The sequence below is a fragment of the Podarcis raffonei genome, chromosome 10 (assembly GCF_027172205.1).
Source record: "Podarcis raffonei isolate rPodRaf1 chromosome 10, rPodRaf1.pri, whole genome shotgun sequence".
In the NCBI taxonomy this organism is placed as follows: Eukaryota; Metazoa; Chordata; class Lepidosauria; order Squamata; family Lacertidae; genus Podarcis; species Podarcis raffonei.
This window is the reverse complement of record NC_070611.1, coordinates 38,180,711-38,197,678: the sequence shown is the minus strand read 5'-3', so window position 1 is coordinate 38,197,678 and position 16,968 is coordinate 38,180,711. Positions and strand designations below refer to the sequence as shown.

Genomic DNA, 16,968 nt, shown 5'->3' with positions numbered 1-16,968 from the left:
AAGTGTTCTGGAAATGTTTTGTCCCACAACTCCTTACACCTGGGACACCTCTGAGCAGGCTGATGGCAATGTCCCAGGTGCCCAGAACCTTGGGACCTAGTTTACAGGGCCCCTGCTCTTCCTACTGAGTACTCAACAGATGATGAATGAATGAATGAATGAACGAACAAATGAACTGGATCCCAGTGACTGCCTAGACACCCGGAGAAGAATGGGGAACCTGTGACCCTCCAGATGTTGTGACATTCCCAAGTCCCAGCTCCTATCAGCCTCAGCCAGCAAGTGCACTGATCAGCAATGATGGGATTTGTAGTCCAACATCATCTCTCAAGGACCACAGGTTCTTTGTCCCTGTTCTTGGACTTGGAGCCTGTTGAATAGCCCCAGGCCGGTCATTCAAATAACCACTTTGCATTTAAATACATGGGCATGGGGAGCTATTCCGTGCATTGCCCAGTTGCAGAAATGTAACCTAAAGTTCACTTGGGTTCCTTAAAGGTGGTGAATTTGGAGAGCGGCTCACCCTGACAATCTGCTATATTGGCTGCTGCTAATTCAGGCTGTGATTTATATAACATATAAAATGGAGGCATATGCATTCTTGCTCTGCCACATGTTCACTGATGGCAGAGGGAGTGATATTGCAGATGCTGGACTTCTATCCCAGTGTTCAGCATTAGTGTGCATACAGCAGGGATCCTGATTACGTACACACAGTTGTAGACATGTAGGTCTCTTTCACACTAACACTGAACATCCAGATGTTAGGGACAGTGGAGCCCGTAGGAATTTTCCTACTCCCCCCCCCCCGGCATATCTAGTATACACATGTGGCAGGGGGAATATACATACACCTAGAAATTTCAGGAAATCAAGCTAACTGTGCAATTCTATACATGCCTACTCAGAAGCAAGGTGGATATACATATGTAAGGGGCCATAGGATTGCAGGCTAAATTTCAAAGCTCACACTGAGATCACAAAGTCACCTGCTGTTTGGCAAGTACCACCCAGTTGCCACCAATTGTGCTGCCATTTTCCCCACTGGTGTTCCCAGACTAAATACTTCTACTTGGAAGTAAATCTCATGTATTTCAGACTTTAAAAAACAATAATAAAGCCGCAACATTAGCTTTACGTTTACAACAAAGTTAAATTCTGTTTTAGTGTGAGGTAGAGGTAGCTAACTTTTGGTTAATTTTATGACATGTGAGAGGGCCTAAATCACCTTGAAGAATTAGCCAAATTGGCCAAAGAGAAAAATGGTTCAAATGCCAGACAAATAGCAAGTGCCTGACATTTTACTAGCTATCCAACTTTGTGACTTTGGAAAGAGTTTAATGAATTTCCTCCAAACTGTCTTTTTTTAATAAGAATACATTCCCACAATATTCCAACAGCTATTTGTTTATCTTTGTGAACACTTCAGCTGCTCTGATTACAATGCCTTGTGACATTTACAAAGGGGGGGGGAATAAAAAATGTGTGTTAAGGAAAATAAAATTATACAATTAACGGTCGGGCACAGAAAGGGATAAAAAGAAAACAGATGGTTGGCTGCAATTACTGTTTTTATAGAATTCTTAGTCAAGCAGAGTATAAGATGCCCAAAAAAAAAACTGGAAATATTGTCTTATCATACAACAGGAGGTTAGATTTCTTCTAATAGTTAACAAATGCACTGAATCTAAAGAGCAAAATTGTACAATGGTTTGATCATAAGTGTAACACATTTACCATCTGGTTACCTTTCAAGAATTTGTACTCATCTAGAAATTCTATTAAAACGCTTAATATATATTATAATTAAATCATACCTACAAATTAGGAAGCAATCATCCTAGTCACTGAAACTCCTTACAGCTGGAGAAACTCCAATGAACACATGGAGCTCAGCTCCCCTGACATGCAGGGGCTGTCCCATTCATTTTAATGTGTGTAGGGCTGTTTCTTGGCCTCAGATCAGGAAGGAAGATCAGAGTTCCTCTCAAACTAAAAAGTACATCTTGAGCTTACTCTCTCTCCCCAGTGGATGTGACAGATTTCTATGCAAGAACCCCATGGTACACGCCAAAGTGCCCCGTGTGGCTCTGGCTTGGGTGCCAACGATGGCCAAAATATGAGTCGATTTCAGAAGTGTCAACACAGAGAGCTTGCAGTTAAAGAACCAGAGCTTTGCTATATTAAATACCTGTGGGTAGCTATCAGTCCTCGGTAGAACAGATATGTCATAGGTGGCAGCAAAATGACTTTTGGCTTGTTGGATTTGCCCGTACCGTTCCCTCTTTCTCCACTTTGCCCTTCGGTTTTGGAACCAGACCTACATCAGAGAAGACAACAATCGTTAGACTACTCAGGGGGATGACTTGAGGCAAAGGGCAAGATAACATACCCCTCCACAACTGGACTGGCAGCTGAATCTTACTTCAAGACTTACTTTTTAAGTTTAGAGAAAAGGTGAGTAAGAGGCAACATGATATAAGTTTCTTAAAATATGCACAGAAAGGAGAACGTGGCTAGAGAAAAGGGTTTTTTCCACTCATAGAATCCTAGAATTGTAGAGTTAGAAGAGACCCAGAGGGTCTCCTAGTAAGGTAAAAGGTAAAGGACCCCTGGACAGTTAAGTCCAGTCGAAGGCAACTATGGGATTGTGGAACTCATCTCGCTTTCAAGGTGAGGGCACTGGTGTTTGTCCACAGACAGCTTTCCGGGTCATGTGGCAAGCATAACTAAACTGCTCCTGGCATAACAAAGCATTGTGACGGAAGCCAGAGTGCATTCAAACACAGTTTATTTTCCTGTTGCAGTGGTACCTATTTATCTACTTGCTCTGGTGTGCTTTCAAACTGCTAGGTTGGCAGGAGCTGGGACAGAGTAACGGGAGTTCACCCCGTCGTGGGGGATTTGAACCACCAACCTTCTGATTGGCAAGCCCAATAGGCTCAGTGGTTTAGACCACAGCACCACCCGTGTCCAACCCACTGCAATGCAGGAATCTAAACTAAAGCATACATGACAGGTGGCCAGCCAACCTCTGCTCATAACACTAGAATTTTTGGGCATCCAATGAAGCTGAACATTGGAAGATTTAGGACAGATAAACAAAAGGATTTCTGCACTTAGCACATAGTCAAACTATTGGACACACTCCCCCAGGAGGCAGTGATGGGCACCAATTTGGAGGTCTTTAAAACAGGATTAGACAAACTCATGGAGGAGAGAGCTATCAATGGCTACAGGCCATGATGATATGCCCTACCTCCACAGTTAGCGGTAGCAATGCTTCTGAATGCCTGTTGTTGAAAACCATGGGAGGGGACTGTGCTCTTGTACTCTTGTTATGCTCACTGGGTTTCCCACAGGCATTTGGTTGGCCACTGCAATAACAGGGTCCTGGACTAGATGGGCTAAGCCCTCTCCACATTCAATCACAAGACACGGTGCACACAAACACCATTTGAATGGCAATGCCTATCAACTTAGGGGGGAGGCTCAAATATTTTATTGGGGTGGCCAAAGGGACCTCGGCCCCTAGGAGTTGGCTCCTATGATTGGCTGGATGAATCGTCTAACTATGGATAAAACAGCTCATTCAATCCTAATGTAACAAACATCTTATTTTTATTGTCTTGTGGTGTTTGGCTAGAGGAGAACTCTGAGACTGTGACTGATCCGGTAAAAGCAGCAGCAGATTACTGTCTTGTGTAGGACTCAGTTATCTGAATGCTCTGGCAGATGTTGAGATGGCAGCCCCACTGTCTCCTGGCTTCGTTCAGATTTCATATTCTGAGTCACCCTGTTCTGAGTTCCAGCCCTCCCATATGTTCATGATGGAGCAGGTTAACCTATCACCACCACACTTTAAAAAGGGCATCCCTTGGTTACTTCCAAAATCCCTTCAGGAGAGTTGACTGAATGGCTTCCTAAACAATGTTATTGGTGAAAGGGGATGAGCTAATTTAAAAAAATGTAGAGCAAGCAATCTAAGGGCCAAGCATACTTTATAGTGATCTCTCTAGTCTAGGTCTGTGACTTACATATTTTTTATATTTATTGGTTTTCGGGTATTGTCCATTTCTTTAAAAAAAAAATGCTTGAAATGGTACACAAAATGGATAAAGTTACAGATTAAAATATCATCATAGCAGTAACATTTACAAAATGTGAATATACCCCTCAGCATGCTGTCATTTCACATATAACACATTCCGGGGGGGGGGGTAGCATACTGGAATAAACATTATTTCATAGTCCACCAAAGACAATCAAAGATGGAGCCAGGTGGGTCTCTTTTAAAAAATTAGATACAACCTTAATTTTGCTACCATAATGGTAAATGATGGGAAAGCTCCCGCCCCTCATATCTCATAAAGTAGGGGAGGAATTAGGAACCTGTAATGTTGTTGGATTAGGAACCCAGATGTTGTTGGATTCCAGCTCCAGCCAGCATGGACAACCGTCAAGGATTATGGGTGTTGGAGTTCAGCAATGGGCCACAGGTTCCCCACTTCTGATGCATACAAAGGATGCTTTCACTCCATCAAATAGTGAACTCAGCTAGTAAGTGCCACCAGGATCAGGGAAGTCCCTAGGTACGTAAAGAACTTGGGGCACAGGTCCATGGCATAATATCTGCATATGCTAATTTCGATGTAAATATGTATATGGGGAATTAAGGTGGTGGAAATCTAGAGTCTCATCAGCAAGGCACTTTGCAGTGCTCTGAGTCTTTAAAAAAGATTGAGTGGGGCAACCTAAAAGGGAGGACTAAGCATGCTGAGCACAGTGACCACTGAAAATGAAAAACAGAAGAGTGGAGTGCTTTCTTAAAAGGAATGACAAGTTTCCAAGGCAGCACTATGCCTAATATGTTACAGTAGTCCACAGTAATGATGTGGAGCTCCTGTGCTTGTGCTTTGCCCTTGTTCACTTCTGGAGAGAGGAAGCTCCACACATATCAAAGAATACTTACACTCCGTTGAAGTGAAAGGGGAAGCATTTGTGATCAGAGGAGCTCCAGACAGACAGACAGACAGACACACACACACACACACACACACACACACACACACACACACAGCTCCTGCACCCAGAGAAAGTCATTACAGTGCAACAAATGTGTTTGAAACTTTAAATCGTATCACTAGTCACATATTTATATAAATCATTGCCAAAAGGTTGTTCATGTGAGTTACACGTTATTACCATAGCATTTGTTGCCAAAGCTACTCCCTCCTCTCACTCACCCTATTTCAAAGCCTCTGAATAAATAAATGGATCCTGTTTCTTTCAACAACAACAACAACAAAACGCAACTTGAAACAAATATCAAAATAGCATTGTGGTGTCAAATGGCAGGGAGGTTGTTCTCCTCTGTGCCACATTTCTGGTCAAATTATACAGCGTTAAACTGAGCTCAAAAATAGTGCTGTTCCCCCTGGCTCATGTTTAAAGATCAGCAAACGAGGAAAGAACTAAAGCCCTTAATGCATTTCAAATCTAATATCGGAGCAGGAACTTTAAACAGAAATGTTTCTGAAACTGATTTGAGTGTTAATCATTTGTGGAGGTTATTTATTGCTTTTAGCCCTTCAGGATACCCAAACACACATGTACCCGCCCCTTCCTAATATTGCCCAAAGCAGCAGGGACGGCCTTTTAATTTCCATAGACCCGTTGCGAATTTAATGCGTCAGTTTTGAAAAATGCCCCCCCCCAAACAATCAAAGCACAACCCCGGCTCAAACCTGTTAAGCATTTCTTTTCTTTTTATGAACCTAGGCTGCTGGTGCAATCCTGCCCTTAGCGATTCGTGCAGAAATTCCACTGAAGTCAATGGGGCTGTTCCAGTCCTTAACCAATTGCAGGATTGCACCTCTTGTGGGCAAATTTGTATTATCTATTGTGCCGAAGGCTACAAGAAACCATTCCCTCACCCCTTGCTGTCTCCGCAGGAGGCAGAGAGAACATATTATGGGAATTTAGTAATGAGGCCCTTTCATTGAAAAAGTCCTTGACAATCTCCTTAAGCTGGGTGCCAATTAATCCACTGACATGCGGCAGGAAAGAGAACAACTCCGATAAATTAGGTTCAGGCTGACTCTCTCGGCATGGATGCAGGACGAAACTTAAATTGGATCTTGATGAAATGCCGCGGAAGGGAGACGTACGGAGCATATCCAGCCAGTCATTTGGCTAAACTAAATAAAACAATTTGCTTGAATTTAAAGGAACTGACGGGGAAGAAACCCACATTTTTTAATGCTGACACTCCCCCAAAATGTTTCTGTTTACATCGATTTACTCAAAGCCGGCTCTTGGCAAAGATAAAGTAACCATTTGCCTATACAAAACAAGGCAACAATCTGCTGCTTGTTATCCCTGCCTAGCCAGATGCGGGTCTCTAATGATGTCAGGCCTTTGAAAATTGCTTAATATTGTGATGGAAGACTCGGAGGAAGAAAGATCCCCAGTTTCTTGCATTGGCCTTTTTCAGTAGGCTGATCAGAAATGCAAAAATCCAGGGCATTTAGTTCAATAAGCACGGAAATCTCTGTGTACACAAAGCATAAAATAAACATTCTCAAGGGGGGAAACTGAAACCAGCAATTTTGTTCCAAGGAGAGCACATAATATATACAGACTGTAAATCCACGCTCTCTTTATCGTGCTCCACACAAAACTAGACAGATCTGATTCTGGCACCTTTACCCATCTTGGACAACAATGTGACATGAGAAAGCCCAAACTTATTGCAACCCAGAAGATAAAACTGAGCCAAGCTCCATTCCACTTACGGCCAGATCTCTTGATTCTACTCAAAAAGTGTAAAATGATGTTGACAGAAATTGCAATTATGTCAACATCAAGGTATAAATGAAGGGGGGGGGGATAATCTGAAATCATGATATCTGGATTCTGTGAACTTACTCTCCGAAACACACTTAAAAATAACCTCCAATTTGTTTATTTTTTGGCACCAAGACTTTCAAAGAGAATCCAGAGTCTAAAGAGTTGCTGAACATTCTGGATTTAAGGGGAAGGAATGCAATTTGAGGGATGTCATTTTAGAATTCTGAGAATAGCCATATCTTTTGTTTGTTTGTTTTGTTGTGTGAAGATCGGCTAGTGAAGGAGCATATCTTGTCAAACTGACTTTTTATAAGTGCCAGTGCCCTGGAAAGTTCAGAAACAGACACCTTTGTTCAGTTCCTCATGCTTGAATATCTGTCTCCTTTATTTCTTAGCAAAGCCTTTTCAAATTACAAAATTGTATTCAGTCTGAAGAGTAAACCTCACATTGGCAGTTATTCTGTTCAGATTTTTTTTTTAAAAAAAAATCCAGCTTCTGTAGCTGTTCTCCCAATTTAGCACTGTACAAAACCTCCTAAAGGCAGGCATCCATTGAGGAGACTGTAAAAATCTATTACCTCCTAATGAAAAAACAGTTCACTGAATTTGTCGGTTCATATGGTTTGCAAATTATCACGATCTGCAGCATTTTCTGCATGTGCAAACTGTTTTCCCATTTTTATCTTGTGGTGTTCAATGGGACTTGATTCGCCTCAATGGGCAGGATCCAAAGAACTGAGAGGCTGGTTGTGAAAGCTTTGCAGTGCAATCCTACCCATGTCAACTTGGAAGCTCCCTTTAGACACTGGTTGCCTCCATGTTGCTAAGGTAAAGGTAAAGGGACCCCTGACCATTAGGTCCAGTCGTGACCGACTCTGGAGTTGTGGCGCTCATCTCACTTTATTGGCTGTGGGATCCAGCGTACAGCTTCCGGGTCATGTGACCAGCATGACTAAGCCGCTTCTGGTGAACCAGAGCAGCACATGGAAACACTGTTTACCTTCCCGCCTATTTATCTACTTGCACTTTGGCGTGCTTTTGAACTGCTAGGTTGGCAGGAGCAGGAACTGAGCAACGGGAGCTCACCCCGTCATGGGGATCCAAACCGCTGACCTTCTGATCAGCAAGTCCTAGGCTCTGTGGTTTAACCCACAGCGCCACCCACGTCCGTAAACACTTCCCTAAACCCTCATTGCTAAACATGGGTGCAAAAAGTTTTAGGGGTGTGCCTCTGCAGCTGCTGCCCTGACCAGAGGTGCTCGCCATCCCACCTGCCCATACCACCTGAGCAGCATGCCAGGCAGGAGCTAGGAGAGGATGGCTGGTGAGATTCATGGCAGGGGCGGTGCCACAGCCTGAGCAGGTGCACACATGTGTCCCACCACTGCTCCTCAGCTCCATCCAGCAGCACCGCTGCATGAAGGTACTAGGTAGGGAGTGCAATGCTTGCCTTAGAGGACACAATACTTGCTCTGGGTGCTGGCAACCCTTGCTACACCACTGGGCAGCACTTACTTTACAAAGGTCTGCAGTGAAGAGAGTTTTGTGCATAGCTGTGCACCCAAAGCTTTCAATGGAATCTGGAAGCATTCCAGTTCCATGGCACCCTCTCTACAGATGTTGGTGCTGTTAGTGTAGACATCAGAGGAAGGGCAGGCTGAACAGCACGGTGTTGGGGGTGAGACTGCTCAGCACAACCCCTACTCCTTGCCCCTGTTAACAGCAATGTGAGAGCTCTCCATGCCTGAAAGGAACATGATATAGATCATTGGGAGTTGCCTTATGCCAAGTCAGAGACCATTCGTGCATCTGGCTCAGCACTGCTTGCTCTGACTGGTAGCTGCTCGACAAGATTTCAAGCAGTAGCTTTTCCTCGCCCTTCCTGGAGACAGCAGGGATTGAAACTGGGACCTTCTAGGTCAAAGGCAGATGCTCCATCTCTGAACTACAGCCCTTGCCCATGAATTCAAAGGGGCTTATTCCCAGGTAGGTTCATCTAGGACTGCAACCTCAAACTTGCTGTATTCTCCCCTGGCACATGGCAAACTAAGAAAAGTTTCAAGAGTGGTTTGCAATATGGCCATGGGGGAGTCAGCTGTTTGACAGAAAAGCCAAAAATTCCACTGGGAAACAAGCAAATCCCTTTCCTGAGTCTAAGCAGCTCTTTGGACCCAGGCCAATAGGTACTAGGCAGTGATCCAGACAGCCAAAGCCTAGAGGAAGGGTGGTGCTTCCCCCATCAAAAAATGAAAAGAAAGACCCACATACATACATATGCAACAGTAAAAAGACATAATCCAGATTTCCGTCCTTCATGTTTTTGCATGCATCTTTTACACCCACACAGTCCTCGGGATTGAGGACTGAACTGAGACAAAGGATTTTAGCACGTTATGCATGTTAATTGGCTGACCAATGCCAGGATCTCTGTGTCATCAACAATTGTTTTGTGAATTGCTATTGCTAATTAGGTATTTATCACTGTCTGTACTTTTCTGCATTCAATTTCCCTCTGACCTCATGGCTAACACCCCCACATACAAAACCCCATGGTATTTATACATACCTGCAACTCAGGATAACACTCCATACATCGGATGAAGTGACATGACCTATAGTCCACGAAAGCTTATACCATAATAAATCTGTTAGTCTTTAATGTGCCACAAGACTCTTTGTGGTCTTAGCTATGGTATTTGGGATCTTTTTCTAGATGCAAATGCTTTTAAAATGACCTTCCCCAACCCAGTGTCTGCTAGATGCTATGGACTCCAACTTTTTAGAAATGATATTTGACGGTTGGAATCCAAAACATACAGAAGATGCCAGTTCAAGGAAGACTGCTTTAAATGGACAGCAGTTATTTCTAAAAACTTCCATGGATTAATCTTTTGGGGGGCGTGAGGGTAGGGGGAGGAGGAAACCAATACTTTTCTTTTTAAGTTACAAAAGTTAGCCAAAGCAGGCATGTTTAGTAAGTTCCACTGGAATCAATGTAATGTACTGCAGCACAAGTTTTGGTCTCTGAATTTTCAGTTTCTTAATTGACTTCTTCTCATTCTTTGATTCAAAGAATGTTCTCCCATCTTGTCTCCACCAATACACCCACAGTATGTGCAAGAGTTTATTGGACGGCATGTATTTTTTAAAAAAACTTCTACTTTGAACTGTTTTGTGTTTATGACCCCAGTGATGTAGCCATGCTAAACTGCACACCCATTTCTCCTTTAAGCATCAGTGTGTATTATGTTTTCAAGCTTCTGAACATGCCTCTGCTGACTTCTATGGGATTTGCTTCCGAGAACGTACACTGAAGAGCATAGCTATAACTAATGTGAAGCCTTTTCATCCATTACATAATGGTTTGGCCACTGAGTATATGCTTCACATGCCACAGGCTTCCAGTCCTAGCTGTGTGGATGGCTGCATGTACATGGCTCATAATTTGCATTTTTAAGTGTACAATTTAAATAGCTTAGATGTGTGGAGCTTAAAATGAGGGGGGTGGGGGTAATGTGTTAAACAGCCCTAATTAGTCGCTAATGTTCACATTCAAAGATGTACAAGGATATTTAAGCCAACAATTAGCATGGCATTGTTCATTAAGCATGGGGGATTAACAACAAAGCATAGAAGCCTGTCAGGTTAATGTAATAGACCATAGGATACAAGATTCCATCCTTTTTAAAACACCTCATTGATACTGATATGGTGAAAGGGAGAAATGTGCTAAGTGAAAGGCACGTTTGGTAGACCCTCGCCATAATCAACTCCCGCCCGGAAACCAATGTCCCCACCGTGGAAGGACGTGTGGATCCAGAACTGGCCTCCACAGTCACTTACGGACTCACTGTTAAAACCGTGTTTATAGAAGACAATCTTACTTGGCTACGAGTGATTGCCAAAGAAGAAGTAAATTAGCAGTAAAATACTGCTAATGCCACACAGCAGTGTCAGCTCACTGACCAGAATGGTTTGGAGACATAGAAATTGTAATTATAACCCTTTAGGAACTGTGTATAGTTATTGTGTAACACTGTATAACCATTCTGCAGATGCAAATCCTTGTCATGTGTGATTGCTTACATTGGCTTTTGCATTTCCAGAGCCCATAATGTTAATGTATTGCATGAACTATGTGTTCCTCTCTTCCGCTCTCTTTCCCTCATGAACATCACCCACATCCAGAATGCAAACAGTGCAGCAAAGGCACAAAGGCGCTTTCGGGCATCATGCAAAAATAAAGCCCTGAATATGTGAAACAGGGCTAGTCTGGCTCAGTTCAAAACCCACAAATTTGGTAGATGTCCCTAAGCAAGCCGTTGTGCTTCAGTCTCAGCCCTTGTCCACCTTACAGGACTGTTGTGAGAGTTGCTGAAACAACAGCTGCTAGTGCTGATGGCTATGACTTATCAAATTTATTTGTCACCTAATACCTCGGCCTCTAGGTGACACACAACAAAATATTAAAAACAAGCCGAGGTAACAGTTACAAATATTACTCAATAAACAATGGCTATTACTCAACAGATGGCAATGCACTGAACTGCTAACCCTCTTTCCCCAATACCAGAAGAGGAACTGACATATAATATTCTGTAAGATTGCCGAAGTGAGATTAAAAAAAAACCCTACTTGTTGCTTTAAATAGGCCTGGGAGAATATGAAAACCTTCATCTCATACCACAATGACAATATTGCTGCAAGGTTAGCCTCTTTGTGGAGAGCATTCCACAGAAATGGGGAGCCACCACTGAGAAGGCTCCTCTCTGTCTATTTCATGCCTCAAAAGGAGACCATACTCAGAGGATAAAAGCCACTTTGGAAGATCTTAAGACCCAGATAGGCACCTATAGGAAGAGGCATCCAGTCAGGTACCTAAAGCTGTGTGGGACTTGAAATGATGTGAAGCCCTTGAAACAATCTGTTCAGTATTACGACTGCTGACATGCCTTACTGGTTGAGTAGCAAAGCTACCAAAATAGACGCGCAGTCAGCTGGCCCAGCCTCAGATCGAAACACAACATCCTCCTCTGTCTGAGGGATAATTCAGACAAGGCTCTTGCTCAGCCTAATGAGCTTTTTTAGCCTCCAGAATGAGCGGCTTTGTTTTTGGATGGAACCGCAGCTCCTACCTGAACTCTGGCCTCGGTGAGTTCTGTTCTCAGAGCCAGCTGCTCCCGTACATAAACATCGGGGTAGTGTGTCTTCTGGAACACTTTTTCCAGCTCTTCCAGCTGCAAACTGGTAAATGTGGTCCGGTGCCTCCTCTTCTTGCTGCTGGAAACGTTGCTGTCGCACTTATCTCCCAGTTCGTCCATCTCGCCTTTCTCCTGCATCCCTTTGGCGGGGGACATGCGGAGGCTGTTGCAGTTGTCCAGAGGTCTCCCCAGCTCGGTGTGAAGCGGCTGACCTTCCACTTTGGTAATTCCATAGTTCACTGTACAGCAAAGGGGAAACAAGCTTGGTTTGGGGTTCCTTTCGTTTTTAAATTTGGAAGCATTTTGCGGGGAGGTGGGGATGGAATTATTATTGAAATGGCTACAGCTGAAGAGAAAGTTTCCATGCAAGAATCACAGACTGCTTATATTAACAACTGCCTTTAGCCGTGCCTTTCTTGTCCCTCAGCATGCCTACTGGAGTTCAATGTGACTTGCTCCCAGGGAAAGTGCCCACCAAGTGTGGTGCCCTCCAGATCTTGTTGGACTACAACTCCCATCACCGCCAGCCAGCTTGGGGAAAGGGCAGGGGTGGTGGCAACTGTAGTCCACAGCGTTGGCTGGCCCTGATCTATAGGGTTGCTGTCTAAGTGATGCTATTGGAATACATTCTTGCAAAGTGCCAGCTACCACGTTTACCTGGAAGTCAGTTCCATGGAGATTCAAAGAGAAATTGCTTTGAGACGCCTATATTTCAGATCACAACTATGCATTTTGCAGTGCAAGCAAACCAAATAATAGACACTGTAAACCTGAAGGAGCATCTCCGCCCCCATCGTTCAGCCTGGACACTGACATCCAGCTCTGAGGGCCTTCTGGAGGTTCCCTCACTGTGAGAAGCGAAGTTACAGGGAACCAGGCAGAGGGCCTTCTCAGTAGTCGTGCCTGCCCTGTGGAATGCCCTCCCATCAGAAGTCAAGGAAATAAACAACTATCTAACCTTTAGAAAACATCTGAAGGAAATTTCTAATGTTTGATGTTTTACTGTGCTTAATGTTTCAATTTGTTGGAAGCCACCCAGAGTGGCTGGGGCAGCATATACATGATTATTATTATTATCATTAGTAGTAGTAGTATTAAACATCAGATCAAAATAGACTTGCAAAGGCACATTGCAGTCCTATGCATCTGTTTTTAGAAGTGTGCTTAGGTTCATTTCTGTCCCTACCAAACCTATTTCAGCTTTCACACTCAAGTACTTCAGCAATAGCCCTTTGCATGCTTACCTGGGAGTAAGAGAATTCCATCTGATTAAATATGCAGAGACCCAAGAGAATATGGCAATGAAACTTTCTATAAAGTGCTTTGCTTTGGATGAATTTCCAAACTATTTCATTTTTTAAGCCGGTATAGTAGCTTTAAATTGTTAAGGGAGGGAAGTGTGTAAGAAAGGTATGTGGAAAAGAAGCGCACTCACGAATCAAGAATAATGAAGGGAGTGAAAAGAAATAAAAACACCCCACTTTTTTTTTTTAGTGCTCTTGGTTTTGTATAGCGACTTTGCTTTTAATTAAGGAGTATTTTTACAAAGTGGTGGGGGTTCTCTTCAAAATCATAACTCAGTCAAAGAGATTATTTCCTATATTTTTGCACTCGTCCTACAAGAACCATTTATCTTTGAAAAAACACTTGCTGCCCAAGATAAGGATTAAAGTATTTTCCCCCTTTAGCTTCTGAACTAATTCCCAGCCTTTTTTGCTAAATATTTCTGAGATAACTGATGCAGCCTGTTACAAGATTTGAATGATCTCCAACCCCCCCCCCCTTTCTTTTGACAGGTGGGGAGTAGAGAAATTCCAGTCCTTCAGGGCAGTAAAACATTACAAAGGATGGCACCCAAGCTGCCCTTTCAAGATTGTTTTAACGCTCCTGCCACTCCCTGTAATTTCTTTACACCCTCCTGTTCATTTTCTGTAATTTTAACCAGACACAGACTGCGACCCATAACAGCCCACTTACTTAGAAGTAAGCACCTTTGAAATCAGCGAAGCTAGCGCCCAAAGTAAGACTGCAAACACATTTCCTATTGACTTTAATAGGGCTCTACTTCTGAGTAAACGTAGTTTGGGGCTATAAAATAGAACAGGAGTTCACAGTAGGTCAAGTCTTCTCAGCAATAAGTTCTTAAAAATATAGAGTTAAGGTACCCAATTTAAGGAAGCTAACCAGCAACGATTTACACCCTACCACTAGTATTACTTTCTGTTAAATGCTCCCGTAATGTCCTCCAGCATTGACCCAAATTGAAATAAGAACCAAACCTATACAAATTATGGCAAACCTATCACAAACATGCAATGTTAGATTCCCCAGGGATTAATTTACTTTTTCTGTGCCTAAGGATCTTGTGGGTCTTTTCTCCCACTTTTGTCCTACACACTTAGAATAATTGCCTTTGGAAGTTGTGTGAACTTGCTGTCAAACAATATTAAAATGGGAGTATTTTTTATTTTATTTTTTTTAAAAACCAGATTCCATTATTATAAGCACCAAGGAAAATATTGCATTTTGATGTCAAAAAAACTGATTCTTAAGGCTGTGATCTAAAAACTTACCTAGAAGAATATTCTGCCACATAGGTTTGTGCTGTGCTTGTGCTTCCTACTGAAGTATTGATTCTCTTTTTTATTTTAGGTTTACTATTCCAAAATGTTCAAAGCAGCATTCCAATAATTCAGAATAAGAATCATATTTACAGACCTCTTGCAGCAGGATAATAAATGTAGCGTTTGTTACTATTTAGACATTTTAGGCAGATAGATGCATGGAATTACAAAAATTTCCTTATACTTCCCTCATTTTTATATTCTTCATTACTGTTCCAAATATTGAACTATAAACAGAGCTGATCGTTTTTAGATTTCTCAGTCAAGGCAAAGGGCAGGCAAATATTGAGTCTAATCAAACAGAATCAAAATTCTGCTGTGAAATCTTTGGCCCGAGGAACATTTGCTGGCAAGAAAATCCATCCCACTTTACAAGACATAAATAAAGTTTCAGACAGGCTTCTTTTATCGTTTGGCTTAATTTCCTTTTTTAATCGCCTTGCTTTAACATACGCTATATATAATGGGAAAGATCTCCAACCTCGTTAAACTCAACGAGGTTGCAATAAACATTTCACATCGCATTGGTTTGTCGGCTTGAAAGCACACACGGCAGCGAGCAGGTTAAGAAGGAAGAGAACGTCGCGCTGCATTCCGAGATGAAAAACTGGGTGTTTGAAAGCAGGTTTTTGTTGTTGTGCCTTTTGCGACAGTTTTTTTATAGATTTTGCTACCTAATGTACCACGCGCAGCACAGTCTTCTCCCCCCTCCCCATGGAACATTTTACGAGCCCCATTCCAACCAATGTTAATCTGTGGGGTTTATTTGCAAGTCACGATTGCCTCGAGGATCAGGAAGGTGTAAGAAAGCATACAGTTGATGCCCAAAGGCAAGTGAATTCATCAAGAGCCGGAAGTATGAATGGCATCTATAAATAAGGGGCGGAAGTATAATTGCCACTGACATGACCCGCGGCAGCAACTAAACGGGCACACTTACCGACGAGTAAGCCCCATTGAAGTCCACCAAATTTACTTCCGAGTAGACACGAGATTTTCCTTTTTACTCGACGTGTCCCTTGGTTTTAACACCAAGTGGTGTAGGTCAACTGGTGGAGCATGAGTCTCTTAATATCAGGGTCGTGGGTTCGACCCCCAAATTGGGCAAAACATTTCTGCACTGAAGGGGGTTGGACTACATGATTCTGGCCTGTTCCTTCCAAATCTATGATCCTATGGTATTACCAAATGTAATGGCTTGCATATTTTGTAGGACTGTTACCATCATTTCAGACGGTGAGGAAGAGCAGGAAACTGACCAAGAACGATCTGAACATTTGTGTGCTTTTTAAGACGGTTTGGATTGGCATTTTGGTTTGTGATCTCGCGTTTTTCTGGAGCTCTGGCAGACTGGAGGGTTTCTACAGACACGACCAGATGTTCCAACAAACTTAGCCAGCACTTCCGGTGAGTAGAAAATTAAGCGAAAGGGTAAAATGGGCCGGCGGAATTTTGGGAGAAAGCAGTCCCCTACTTGCTCCTTCCGTAGTAGTTTTTGTTTGTTTATTCGTTTCTTTTGTTTTCAGTCAAGAAAAGTCTAAAGTAAAGAAAGTAGCAGCGGACAAAGATGGGGAGGGCGGGCGACTGATCTCCAAAAAGCAGATATAATATTTGAATTTAAAACCATTGGAGTCAGATTCGAGCACTGTGGTTTAACCGGATTGTGGATCGGATATGACAGAATATTGTCGCTATAATGTAGTGTGAGAGAAGATCAGAAAAATGGTGCTGCATTCAAATACACTCCGGATCCTGGATAAATGCAGCCGATCAGGGGAAAATATGTATATTAATATTTGGCTGAGGGGGAGTGTAAGTCGGGCAGTTAAACATTTCGGCTTCCAATTTCCTCAGTAATAGCATAAAAATATAAAATGCTCTGATATACCTAATAGCATTCATAATGAACATACACACTCATTAGAGCTCTCTCGTTGCTTTGGGACATTTTAGCCGCTCCCGAAGGATCATTTTGGCTTATTCGCGACTCCCTACGATACCTGGCTGTTACTTTTTCTGTTGCTGACAGTTAAATGTCTTCCTTGTTTCCTTCTGTTGTGTAATTAAACTGCGCGCCGCCGTTTTGCCTGTCGTTATAATTTAGTCTATATGATGAGATTATTAATTTATCCGTTTATGTTTGTGTTGCCAACTTTTATTATTACATATGCTTAAAACCCATAGATGACAGACGGATTTAGAAGACGATCAAGATAATACGTGGGTAAACGCATTCGCACACTAGATAGATAAAGGCATTATTGTAGTGTAATGTTTTATTGTGTTTTAAA

General features: G+C 42.6%; 1 protein-coding gene across 2 annotated transcripts in view; it reads right to left on the bottom strand.

Annotated features, from left to right (window-relative positions):
• The window catches only part of ALX1 (ALX homeobox 1), a 29,968-nt gene that overhangs the window by 11,134 nt on the left and 1,866 nt on the right, over nucleotides 1-16,968 (bottom strand). For both annotated transcript variants that reach the window (XM_053405258.1, XM_053405259.1), the window contains exons 2-3: nucleotides 11,988-12,292; nucleotides 2,192-2,320 (exon numbers count right to left, since the gene is read on the bottom strand). In XM_053405258.1, coding sequence (XP_053261233.1) covers nucleotides 2,192-2,320; nucleotides 11,988-12,292 — 434 coding nt within the window. The remainder of the gene's footprint in view (nucleotides 1-2,191; nucleotides 2,321-11,987; nucleotides 12,293-16,968) is intronic.